This window comes from Halichoeres trimaculatus, unplaced genomic scaffold (genome assembly GCF_033239565.1).
Source record: "Halichoeres trimaculatus isolate MK-OKI-2021-1 unplaced genomic scaffold, fHalTri1.1 fHalTri1_scaffold_11, whole genome shotgun sequence".
Taxonomy (NCBI): Eukaryota; Metazoa; Chordata; class Actinopteri; order Labriformes; family Labridae; genus Halichoeres; species Halichoeres trimaculatus.
Window position 1 is genome coordinate 5,599,825 of NW_027437189.1, and position 13,027 is coordinate 5,612,851.

Below are 13,027 nucleotides of genomic sequence, written 5' to 3' on the forward strand. Positions count from 1 at the left end.
GAATGACTTGTTGATGCAATGCAGGTGACAGACAGGTGCAGCAGAGGATTCTGGGAGATAAATGCATTTGCACCAAAGATGTAAGAGAATGAAGTGAAAGTGACACATGTCCACATTGGATTTTCATCTTTTCTGGATCAATAGAGAAATATCAGGTGACAGTAATGAACATGAAGGTGAGGAGTGTGTCTTCAGAGCAGGAAGCTCTTTTTTTTTTCTTTTTTTCTTTTAATAATCCTCCTCATGACGTCACAAAGACAGACATGAAAGGACTAAAGGTCCCATCTCTGATTTCTGTGGAATTCAAAGTGAAAGATTTCAGCCCACCTGTGCAATGAGATAAGAATGAGTCACTGTATTAAACCTAAAGCCGGAGTGGACAGGAAGCCCTGTCAGAAAAAAAAAAAGAAACTCCCCCTCAGAGAGCTTTTTCCAGCTCTGCACTTCTACATCTGAACAAGCATCAGAAATATGTTTGGAGATAATTATTTTATGGATTTCCTCCCAGATCCGGGAAAATGACATAACCCTACATGTACTGCATATCTCCACTGTGATTACCAAAGCCAATTACAGAATGTATATTTAAATTGGAGGTTATCCTAAAGCGAGATAGAGAAATATAAGCTTTCTGCAAATTACGCAGGGCCCGTTAATTATAACTTCCACCACATGTGCGTGCGTAAAGTGGATGGCTTTGCGCGCACTCACGCCGCACATCACTGCGGGGAACAGCTGCTGTCAGACGCGTTATTCGGAGTGGGAGTGAGGGCTATGGACGATTTATCGACTGATTCGCCTCTCAGATTGGAACAGTCTCCTCGGAAACGTCCAGCGCTGTGTACTTTGTGTCGCTTTTCCTGAACCCGAAAATGAGACGGTGATTTTTGAGTTTGTCTGCAAAAGGAGAGAAGATTCAACTTGGATTCTTTTTTTCTTTTCCCACACACGGATATGGAAAATATTTGGATGAATTAAGATTTTTTTTTTCCCTACAGCGTCTGACGCGTCTGCGGCGGGGGAGAGCAGCGGAGGGGCTCGGAAACTTGTGTGGTGCAGGAGACGGTTTCTCTTTTTTTGGGATCTGCGCTGAGAGAAAAAAAGAGAGGGAAGAAGAATCATGGTGAACTCCTTCATATTGGTGCTAAGCTGGGCTGTCATGTCTGAGGTGGGGAGAGCTCAGAATGACACGGAGCCCATCGTCCTGGAGGGGAAATGCCTCGTGGTGTGCGACTCGAACCCGGCCACGGACTGGAAGGCTTCGTCCTCTCCGCTCGGCATCTCCGTGCGCGCCGCCAACTCCAAGGTGGCTTTCTCTGCAGTCCGGAGCAACAACCACGAGCCGTCGGAGATGAGCAACAAAACGAGAATAATCTACTTCGATCAGGTGAACACCACGCATGAAAAGTGTTAGAATTTGCGCTAAACTGCACTTTATTCTCTCACCGCGCCAAACCCAGACTCTCAATCCTTTCAGTGACATGCCCCTTTGTTTGTTTCTCCACAAATCTCGTTATGCTCACTTTGTATCCGTGCTGCAGAATATCAAAGTGTCACTAAGTGAACCTGCACCCCAGAGTTTAGTTTGAGGCTAGTTGCAGCTGGCATGCAGCTGCTGTAAAAGTGCACACATCACGCGCAGGAGAGCCGGGAAGTGACTGGATTATGTTTCGGAGCAGGCACCATGCAGAGCCCCCCTGCACACACACACACACACACACACGCATCCACCACATTGCCTCAAGCTACCCCACAACGCTTGCGCACACGCCCGGTGCACGCGCGCACCCCTCACCTTGCATGTGTGCACCCAAACGAACACACAAACAAGCAGAATGTGATTAGTCATACAGCAGTGGGCAGTGTAAGGTGTGTGTAACTCAACAATCCAGCCCTCTGATCTGCTGCCCTCTCATTTGAATTACATAACCTGATCTTTTCCTGTCATAACACTCTGAGAAGTGAGCTGATTGGTGTGGATCACGCGCACGCTGTTGCTATGAAAGCAACATTAGTCAAAAAGGTCCTGTTCCAGCCTGCAGAGGTGTCTCTGAACAGGTGGGACTCAACTCTGCAGATGCTGAGAGCAACTCCTGCCCCCTCCATTAATCATTCCCCGCAGAAGTTAAATTTTTTACAGCTCTGTGGATAAATACTGGATGTCTAATTTGAATATAGGGTGCTCTAAACCTTTTAGTGACACTCATGAGACAGATTTAAGTGCTGTTCAGGATGACACATCCAGGGTGGATCGTTTTAAGAGAGCAAAAGATGGAAAACTTATTTATTCATCATCACTTGGACGACTGTAAGGTTATCCTAAAGGTGCAGGGGAACAAAGGGTTAAAAGTTAAAATGTTGGGCGAGGCCCTCAGAGATGGAGGTTGAATGAAATAATTTTTGAAGTGTGTCACACTCACTTTGTGTCAGAGCAGGGCCGAGTCTGCGAGCCACAACACTGATTCCTGTGTGTATTACTGATTTAATATTTACATATTTAATCCTTAAGCTGCCTCCCATGGAACGTCTTTGTGGGAGCTGCTGATGTGAAACCTTTTCTATAACGTGTGTGTGTTTGTTTCTGTCCCGTAGGTTCTGGTGAATATAGGAAACTACTTCACGTTTGAGTCGGTATTTTTGTCCCCGAGGAAAGGAGTCTACAGTTTTAACTTCCACGTCATTAAAGTCTATCAGAGCCAGACCATACAGGTACTGTTGTGTAATTGTTTCTGTTGTAAGACTGTTGTTAGTGTTACAAAGGGACCAGAGGTCTTCTTTAGGGACTGAATGTAAATGACTGCTGTGGGGAGGGGCTGTAACTTACTGTACACCTCAAGTTGAATAACTAAGCAGTACAACCAAGCCCTGCTTTAATAACTTAAAGAGGCAAGGGATTAATTATTCAGAGTGGGAGTCAGAATCAGAAATACTTTAATCAACCTCAGGGAAATTCAGTGGCTATGGTTTATCTGAAATAAATATATATATAAGAGATAAGTAATATGTCAGAAAGAAGTTAAAAGCTTTAGGTGTAAAATAGTCCATGGCCAAACTGTGCAGCAACTTTTGTTGCACTTCCGTGAGTGTCCACTAGAGGCTAAGTCCAAAGGCCAAGTTATTCCCATTAGCTTTCATGTTAACTCTATGAAAGCCTGTGTCAAGGATTTTTTCTCAAAGTGTCTTTTATTTTTCTTAGGGCATGCAAAAGTGTTTTCAATATTGGAAAAAAATAAATAAATAAATATATATATATATATATATATATATATATATATATATATATATATATATATATATATATATATATATATATATATATATATATATTAAAATTAGATTACAGACATGTCCATTCCAGTGGACATCATTGGGGATGGGTACCGAATTAGGTACTTTTATAGGTACCAACCGAATTCCGTCAGAAGTACTGGGTACCGATTCACAGAAAATCAAAAGGTACCATGTTGAGGTACCTAAATGCATCCTTGTGACTGTGAGAGAGTAGAAGGGTAGGCGATTTTCCATGCTGGACATGAACACAGCATTGCAAGGTTATATATTGAAGAATAGATATGTTAAATTGAATTTTTTAATATATTCTTTTGTTGAACAAATTGATATTTTTTACCAACAAAAAAAACACAAAAAGTACCAAAAATTGGTACCATTGAGTACCAGTACCGATTGACAGGTACCAGGCCTTGGAACCATATTGTTTCAAATGTAAAAGATACCCATCCCTAGACGACATGCACCTGAACATTCAACATCAAAAAAAATTGAAATAATTTTTTATGTTGTTTTTTGTAACTCCATAATAATTTTTTACTTATTAATCCTGTATTATCAAGTTTCTACGGTAGCCCTGAGAGCTCACCACGCTGCAACTTAAGAAAACACATGCAAAAAGACAAAACACAAACAAATTAAGAAAAATATACATCAATTTGGCAGCATTTAGAAAAAGCACGGCAAATACACTGCAACACACCAGAAGTGTTTGCAGAGGACACTTAAAAGTGATGCACATGTCCCAGCACGCTTGTTTTTGACACAGATTTTCAGTCAGAGCTAATATCTGATTACAATGTCAAATAAATCAAAAACACTTTAATCTCATTCATACTACACAAGTGACGGAAAGAAAACCATAGTAAAGCTGTGACCGAAGATCTGTGTCAACAACAAACATGTCGGGACATGTGCATCACTTTTAAGTGTCCTCTGGAAACACTTCCTTTATGTTGTGGTGTTTCTGCAGCACAATTTTCTTATGTGTTGTGTTGTGTTGTGGTATTTGCAGCGGTTTTCTAAATGCTGTGCCTGTGTTGTCAAATTGATGAACATTTTTTCTTAATTTGCTTGTGTTTTGTCTTTTTGCATTTGTTTTCTTAAGACGCAGCACTGTGAGCTCTCAGGGCCACCGTACATTTTAATTTTGTGTTGAAAATATACTTGGTGTTGCATGATGTCCACTCTAGTGGTCTTATGGTCAATCACAATTTACTGCTAATATGAAACAACATTTTTGAACATAGTTGAATAATACTGTCACTTAGATGTTACTGTGTATCATCTTATATTTATTGACCTCTGGGGTTGTTTTGGAATAGAAGGATTGACAGGATATGTCGGCAAGTGGTCCACACGTGTGGCTGATCTTGGAGTCAAAATTGACCTGTAGTTACAGCAACTTACCACTGAGTGAACCTCAAAGGGGTGGAGCAGCAGAGAGCGCTCATTTATGAGAAAATGAATTTTGAATAGTCGTCCACTTCAGTCGCCAGATATAAACACGTTTAAAGCCTTGTTCAAAAACAGGAAGTTGGTTGATGACCTGTAGGTCATTTCAGACTGTGCTGTCATCTTTTTTAAATGTGAATAATGAAATGTGACATGAAGGGAGGGGAAAGTTTGTGTTACTTTTTCTTTAGTTGATGTTAGGATTTCTGACAGCTTGGATGGATGACACCGTCTGAAACGACCTACCTGACACATCCGGCCTTGAAGGCGTAAATATTACATCCGGTCTAAATGTGTCAAGGGTTAGACTTTGGTATAAATTTGTATATTTAGGGGCACAACTGAGTCACAGGACAGGTGGGTATGCTGTACGACGGAGTGTGAGACACTCAGAGGGAGATGAGTTTGGTGACCACTGGCAGAATTGACTTCCTGTGGTGTTTGGTGGTGTGTTTTGTTGGAATGAGTCTCTGAATATAATCCGGTGTGGACACAGTCCAAGATGACATAAAACAGCATCTTCCTCTCTGACCCCACTGTCAAACTCCAGCTCTATTTTATGAGACATAAAATACTGAACAGCAAAGCACTTTATATGCTAATAGCCCAACATTCTGCTTAACTTCTTCCTTTTTATTTCAAGTTTTTGTTTAGGCTTTTCATGCCTTCGATCAGAGGACAGGGCAATGGATGGAGCAGGAAACAGTGTGAGGGTGGAGGGCCCGTTTCAGGGCTGACCTCATGGGGCCGACCTAAACTGTTTGGCCATACCTGCATCCAAATTTGTGTCTTTTTAAGGATTAACCTGCTTCTATGTGATGAAAATTCAGCCAAAAGTGATGTGCACCATGATTTTCCAAGTAACATTTTTCAAAAATAGGAATTATTTCCTGGTATTAAATGTTTCATACTCCAATTTTTAATGCACTTGTAATAATATTTCTGTGAAAATGGAAAAAAAAAACTTTGAAATTAAAAAAAGTTACTTTCATAAAACCAATAAAAGCAGCACAAACACAACCACACAGACATTAATAAAATAATATAAAAAAGATTAAAAGTTGATAGGAAAATGCACTTTTTTAACAAAGGAACGTTTTTAAAAAAAATAAATAGAAAACAATCATAAAACTATGTGGCATCTGTTGGTGACCATTTACCATTCTCACACTGCAGGGGGCACTGTATCGCAACAAACAAACAGATCTTGATGAAATTTTCAGGAAATGTTCAAAATGTGATAGGGAAGAAGTGATTAAATTTTGGAGGTGATCTGGATCACTGTCTGGAACCAGGACTTTTTTAAAGGATTCTTTATCATTGTGAGATAGGGCCGTTTTCACCATTTGTGTATACAACTCCACCATAAATGGTCGGATTGCTTTGCAAAACAATACACAACAAGGTCACTATAATTTCTGATGGATGTTAAAGTACAATCCAGATCCTGGCGATATTCTGGATACTAAGATCCAGAGTATAAAAAAGTACTGGGTCATCATCATTTTCAACACTGTCAGGAAACAAATTGTCATTCCACCAAGCAGTTCAGTTCAGTCCGTATCAGTACAGCAAGCATTTTGTGGCGTTTCCACTGACTAATCCTGGAACAGATACCCAAATAACCTCCCACTTTTTGGGACCTTTCCGTTGGGTTCCACTAAACAGATCTGGTCCCATAAGATGGAGCGACAACACTGCAGATCATCGATTGGTTGAAAGAATCATCACTCAGCGCTTCTCTGAAACAAAGCTTGATTGTTCTTTGTATCAAAGCGCTACATGCCAGTCACAAAGAAGATGAAATGCTGGATGTCTTCCATTGTTGCTCTTTGTTTTCTGTTCAAAGTTTTTCTTCTTTGTTGGATTTGTTAGCGAGGTTCCTTGCGTAGCACTGCTATGGCGTCACGCTATTGTGTAATTGTTGCTGCTATTGGCATCTGGTTTACACGCCGCCTACCACACAAAGGCATGGTTGGTTGTGGAAACACAAACAGGACCAGGCTTAACCGATCTGACCCTGATCAAACTGAACGGATCCGAATGGGACTGATAAGTAGAAACTAGGGATGCACCGGTCCAACTTTCCTGGTCCCGTTACGATACCTGGGCTTTGGTTATCGACCGATACCGATCCTGATCCGATACCAGTGTTAAACAATAACCTGCATGCTCTACTGTAGGATAACACCAATAATGTTTTGAGTAAAAGACAAATGTCTATATGATTGTTAAGTTTTATACCTTGTGGACTAAATCATAGTTTAGTCTTAGTGTCAAGTTTGGACTGATCCTTTTCCACCCATACCTGATCCAGCTTTGAGGGGCTGGAATGGCGCCGATACTCGATACCAGGATTGGATTGGTGCAAGGCCTAAGTAGGGGAAAACAAATATGTGATAATATGACAATCTGTCTAGTTAACCTAAAATGACACCCTACAGCCCTCTTAAAACTCTAACTGTCCAGCCCAAAATCGTGCCACGTGATTGGCTGTCGTTCTCACAAGTCAACTATTTAAGCTCTGTTACCACCAGTTTATAATCTGCACTGTGAGGCCTGGATGTACAGTTTGACATGTGTATTTCTTTGCTTGTAATATTTCTAAATAAAGCTTTTTTATCACACTCCAGAGAAAGTTATGAGTTTGAAGGGTTTTGATTTTTGCGTGCAGACGTCAATAAAGTCTGAACATGACTCTTTAGTCACGGCTGTTTAAAAAAGCAGGATCCATTCAGATTAAAAGACTCAAAGAGGAGAAGAGGGTTTTGGAGTTTGTCGACAGCCAGAATAATTGAATAAAAAGTATTATGTCGTGTTAAGTTGACTGAACTCTCAACCCTTTGGATTTTTATCTGACTGACAGTGAGCTCCTTTGAAGTCTTAGCTGTAGTGGATTGCAACATTTTTCTTATTTCCCTCAAGTCAAGGTGTTGAAAAGCAGCACTTACACATATTTAAACTCCTCTTTGTCTCTTCTCCCCACTAATTGTGCTTTCTGTGTTCCAGGTGAACTTGATGTTGAACGGGAAACCCGTCATCTCCGCCTTTGCGGGTGATAAAGATGTAACTCGCGAGGCAGCCACCAATGGAGTTTTGCTTTATCTAGAAAAAGAGGACAAAGTTTACCTGAAGCTGGAGAAGGGAAACCTGGTGGGTGGATGGCAGTACTCAACATTTTCTGGCTTTCTTGTGTTCCCACTGTAAAGAAAAAAAAGAGAAAAGAAAAAAAAAAAAGAGAAGATTGTACGCTTACTGACTTCTTCATAATGTGTTGTCACTGTATAATCCAAACATTGCTGCTGCGTCTGGTGGATCTTGGTGAGTGCTTGAGAAATTATAGATGAAGAACGGATAATAAGACTTTGGAAATCATCACATTTCTGGGAGCGCCGAGGCCCCCGTCCAGATGAAAGAGACTTCTGATCGCTACTGTACGTTCCTGTCACTCAAAGAGCTTCAGAGAGGAACACCAACACATCCCAGAAATACTTTTCAAAGCTCCACCGGCTGGAATGAGCTCTGACTTTTTCATGACGGCTGTTGCATTCAAGTACATCTGCCTTTTGGGTGTAATCTATAAATGCTTGTGTTATTTGTGTGACTTGTCATCAATGAAGTATTTTCAACGCTACATAAAAGGGGGATGTCTTCTCTGGAGGCCGAGAGCTGGTCGAATAAAAGGGATGAAAGTGATGGAGGTCACTGATAAGAAAAGCGTGTTTGTGGGAGTTGTTTGATGGAACAAATTACCTTAAATCTTAATTATAATTAGGGATTAAATTAGCGAGCACGAATCAAACCATCAGTGTTTCTGATACTGAAAAACCCCTGACTCCTTTCACCTTCGAGCTGCACCTGCACAGTGACCCTGCTCCTCAAATCAAAAACAAGAACCCTCCAAACCGTTTCAACAACGTGCCAAATGTGATCACGAAGAAATGAAATCAGGCAAGAAAATCCAAGACAACAGGAGAAATGAGGAGGCCAAAACAGTCAGCAAGAGACGATGTAAATGTAGATTTTCAGAGTACAGCCTTAAATTTTTGATATGAAAATCATAAATGTACAAATATAAAAAAACAATGATCAAAAATATACATATATTTGAAAAATTAAGACTTCAGTCTTAGTTATTGAACAGTTAGTGAGTCTATTTTGGTGTCTTTACTACTTTTCTTATAATTTTACAACTTAAATCTTGTTTCATTCATTTACCTGTTGTAAGGATGGGTCGTACAACGGAGGATTAGGGCCACGTTAAAGAAAAAAAAACATGAGATTAATCTCATTTATTTACTAGATTAAATCTCATAAATGATGGAGAATAAAAGTCACAAATTTACAAGAACAAACTCAGAATTTTAAGCCCTGTTTCCACCAAGTGGTTCAGTTTAGTTCCTCTTTGAACGGCAAGCATTTTGAAGTGTTTCCGCTGACTAATCCTGGGACAGATCCCAAAACAATTGAGACGAGCCAGGCCATCGCTGCTCTCCTGATAGCCCAGATTTGGACCAAAATAATAACTTTATTCTCGTGAATTAGGACTTTTTTCTTAAATTTACAAGATTAATCTCGTAAATTAACTTAACTATTTGATTTGAATTAAAAATCTTTGATATTTCCAAACTTTTGTGATTTTAAGTTTGCGTTTTCTTTGACACCAGACCATGTAAAAAAAGTTAATAGATGATGATGATGTGAATGTCTATAGACTATTTCAGGAGACATATTTTTCGGATAAATTCAGGCCATCTGACATCATGTTACTAAAAGAAAAACATATCGCCCTCTGCTGGAGAAAAGTGGTAACTCATTTTCCAACCCAGCTCAAAAACAAAGACTAAAATGAAGAATTTAAATAAATCAAAAAGAAAAAAACAACGTTGGTAAACCAAAAATCCTGATTAGCATGTGAATCTAGTTTTTCATATTTATATTTTTCTTATAGCTTAATATATTTCTATTATATGTATAACAATATGAATTTTGACTTTATTCCTGCTAATTTAGGACTTTTTTTTATTTTTTTATTTTTTTAAATCATGTCCCAAAATAACTGAGACAAGCCCCTCCCACTTTTTGGGACCCTTCCACACTAGTATGTAACTGATGCGGCTATCAGCAACTGGCTTACACACCATCTACCACAAGGGGGCAGTGTTGGCTGAAGAAACGCAAACATGACCAGGCTCAACCGATCCAACCCAAAGCAAACCGTACTGATCTAAACCTGACTGCTTGGTAGGCTATCAGAAGATCTAAGAAATGTAGAGTGAAAACCTAAGATCTAATATGTAAAATGATTCTGATGATGCTACACTTTTCCTCTCTGTATCATATTTTTTTATGTGCTGCAATTTGTAGATGTTAAATTTGACCAAGGTCCGGCTCTGCATAGAGGACAATGCAAGTTCCCCAGAACTGAGGACGGTTTGATTTAATGAAACTACATCTGTAGCTCTCAGATTACTTTGCTGTGATCACAGAATGATCCATTGATGAGTTACTGATCAGGTAAAGCCGAATCTGTGAATTATTTTCTTACTTGCCCCAGTTTCGTAGCTCTCTCTCCAGAGTCCTGTACAGGCAGTCCTTGAGTTACCCCCTAAATCTCAACATAGCTATCCGAATACATGTATTATACTTTATATTCATGTGAAAACAGTACAGACAATTAAAATAGACATTTTGATTGAAACAAACAATCTACACCAGGGATCTCACACTCGTGCCATGGAGGGCCAAGAGGCTGCAGGTTTTTATTTCCAACCGAAAACTCCACCAGCTGACGTCACCACCTTCTAGCAAAGCACAGGGACTAATCAGTGAAATCAGCTGGTGGAGTTCTTGGTTGGAAAGAAAACCTGCAGCCTCTTGGCCCTCCATGGCACGAGTTTGAGACCCCTGATCTACACTATGATGCAACTTGAGACAAAGTGGGCGATGCTGATGACCGTGTAGCACTGCGTAGCTGTGTATTCATAAGCACTTGGCGTCAAAAACTAGTCTGCGTAGTAAGAGCTTACAGACAGAGCAGCGTAACTTCGAAACCTTCTCTATTTTCTTACATACATATATTTATTGTCATCGTAAAGTCGAGAACCACATAAGTCGAGGACCTCCTGTAGTTATGACAATTTTATGCTGATGTGCCAAAAGATGACATAATTCCTTATTTGGGAAACTTATACTAAGGTACAACTTCACAAGATGCTCCATGTTCCTCATTTCTGTACAGGCCACCGCTGCTCTCCTGATAGCCTAGCTAAAGACCAAAATAACAAGTTTATTCTCATAAATTTACAACTTTATCCTCCTGAATTTATGACTTTTTTTCTTCTTGAGTTTACTAGATAAATCTTGTAAATTATTATCCGATTTTTGCAATTTTAAGTTTGCTTTTTTTTAACACCAGACCATGTAGAAAAGTTAAATGATGATGAGGATGTCATTAGACTTTATCAGGAACCATGTTGTCCCAAAAAATTCCCATCACATTTGAGTCAGTATTTCGGATTTATCCAGGGGATCTAACATCATGTTACTGAAAGAAAAACATATCGCCCCCTGCTGGAAAAACAGGGGTAACTCATTTTCCAACCCAGCTCAAAAACGAAGACTAAAATGAAGAATTTAATCCAGATTTTCATATTTATATATTCCTTATGACTTATTATGTTTTGATAATATCCACATTAATGTGACTTTTGACTTTATTCCTGCTAATTTGGAGCTTTTTTCGTCATTACTTTTATTTTCTAAATCCAAACCTTAATATTGTGCTGTTACAAATCTCTTCTTGTTCATTTACTACATTAATAAGTTTATTCTGGTGCTTTTTGACTTTTATCTTATAATGATGCTGTTTCTATTTTCCTCTTGACTCTCCTCTTAAAAAACCGAGGTTATGTAAGTCTAAACTGTGAATCTATTCTCAAAAATCTCAATCTGTGTCATCCTCCATGTGGCCCTGATCCTTCATCATCTCCACAAAGAGATTCACAGCGAGTCTGTATGGGCCTGTAAGAACTTAAGCACAGTGAAAATAGTTTTACATTTTATTTGGAGCAATTTATGAAAGAAAGTCATTTTTTTTTAAAATATCATGTCTTTATAAATTCCAGCTCACGGCTGAATCTGATCTTTTCATGAACTGAAGAGGTTACTTCACTCGTCAAACCCGCCTCTGAGAAATCATCAATATTTGAAGGCCACGAGCCCAAACGTGTTGGTCTGGCATGAAATTTGCTACAAGTGTTGCTGGTTTTGACCTTTTGAGTTCATCAATATTTCTTAGATCTGTTTTGACAAATTCGCTTTGGGGGGGAAACATGATTTTTGCCTGGATTTTGTTAAAGGATCACGTTTTTATTTGCAACTTTTCCAAAGAAAGTCTTTATCCTGAGCTTTGAGTTAGTGCAGCGAATCATCAATAGACTCTTCAGATTTTACTTTCAGGTCTTGTTGTCTTTTGGCCAAAGAGGCTGTTTTTTTTTTCAGGAGTCCAGGTCAAAAGTACAGGCTGAGATTTGTGCCACTAGAAAGTAAATTTGATCGGTTGTATAGAATCTGAAACTGAAATTATTTACTTTGAAATTGTATTCAACCCATTCAACTCATTTTTTTTTAATTCAATTTCAGTTCCCTTTATTTGGATTCAGTTTTTCAATTCAGTTCCAGTTCAGCGTGACATGACTGTTTTGTCATCTACATCTGTGAGGAAGAGCAGGGGCAGCGTTATGGGTGGGCCTAAGGTTCCCAGGCCCACTCTAAACTTTTCGTATAATTTCTATACTTTTAAAAGGGTTTTGAAAGAGCATGGTATTTTTTTTTTTTTACTTTGTTTGTTTTTTTAGCATTAGATGCTCTGTCTTTGTAAAATGAGCCGTGTTTTAAGCCTGCTAGAAAAAAGAGAAAACAATTGTGAAACATTCAGCTTCATGTGGGCAGGATCAGATCATTATTTTGGGAAAGACTGCAGATTTTTATTTATTTTATATAACTGTGGTAAATGTCTTTGCTCTTACAGCTTTTAATGCAAAAATGTGAATTAAAGCTGAAAAAAGCAACCAAATCTGCTTTTTTAACCACACGTTAACATCGGGAAATATCAGCAATTTTTATTAATTGAATTAATGACCTAAAAACTTTTGTAACTTGAGCCCCAGACAAAATTTGTCTGACCCACCCAAGAGTGAAATCCTGACTCAATCCCTTGAGGAAGACGCAGCCACATTCGCCATGACGCCGGCTGTGAGTTTCCTTTCTAACAGCTACAAGG

The 13,027-nt window shown here is 39.1% G+C and overlaps 1 protein-coding gene across 1 annotated transcript; it reads left to right on the plus strand.

Annotated features, from left to right (window-relative positions):
• Nucleotides 1-578: 578 nt before the first annotated feature.
• cbln4 (cerebellin 4 precursor) lies at nucleotides 579-10,457 on the plus strand. The gene is made up of 4 exons (XM_074681608.1): nucleotides 579-880; nucleotides 999-1,387; nucleotides 2,593-2,709; nucleotides 7,753-10,457. The coding sequence occupies exons 2-4, from the start codon at nucleotides 1,121-1,123 to the stop codon at nucleotides 7,948-7,950; spliced, it is 582 nt and encodes a 193-aa protein (XP_074537709.1). The 5' UTR covers nucleotides 579-880; nucleotides 999-1,120; the 3' UTR covers nucleotides 7,951-10,457.
• The last annotated feature ends 2,570 nt before the right edge of the window (nucleotides 10,458-13,027 follow it).

Excerpts from the sequence above, each read along its gene's own strand:
- cbln4 (XM_074681608.1), top strand. The coding sequence starts at position 1,121 with ATGGTGAACTCCTTCATATTGGTGCTAAGCTGGGCTGTCATGTCTGAG. Across the intron at positions 1,388-2,592 it reads GAATAATCTACTTCGATCAG|GTTCTGGTGAATATAGGAAA; the intron begins GTGAACACCACG and ends TCTGTCCCGTAG. Across the intron at positions 2,710-7,752 it reads ATCAGAGCCAGACCATACAG|GTGAACTTGATGTTGAACGG; the intron begins GTACTGTTGTGT and ends TCTGTGTTCCAG.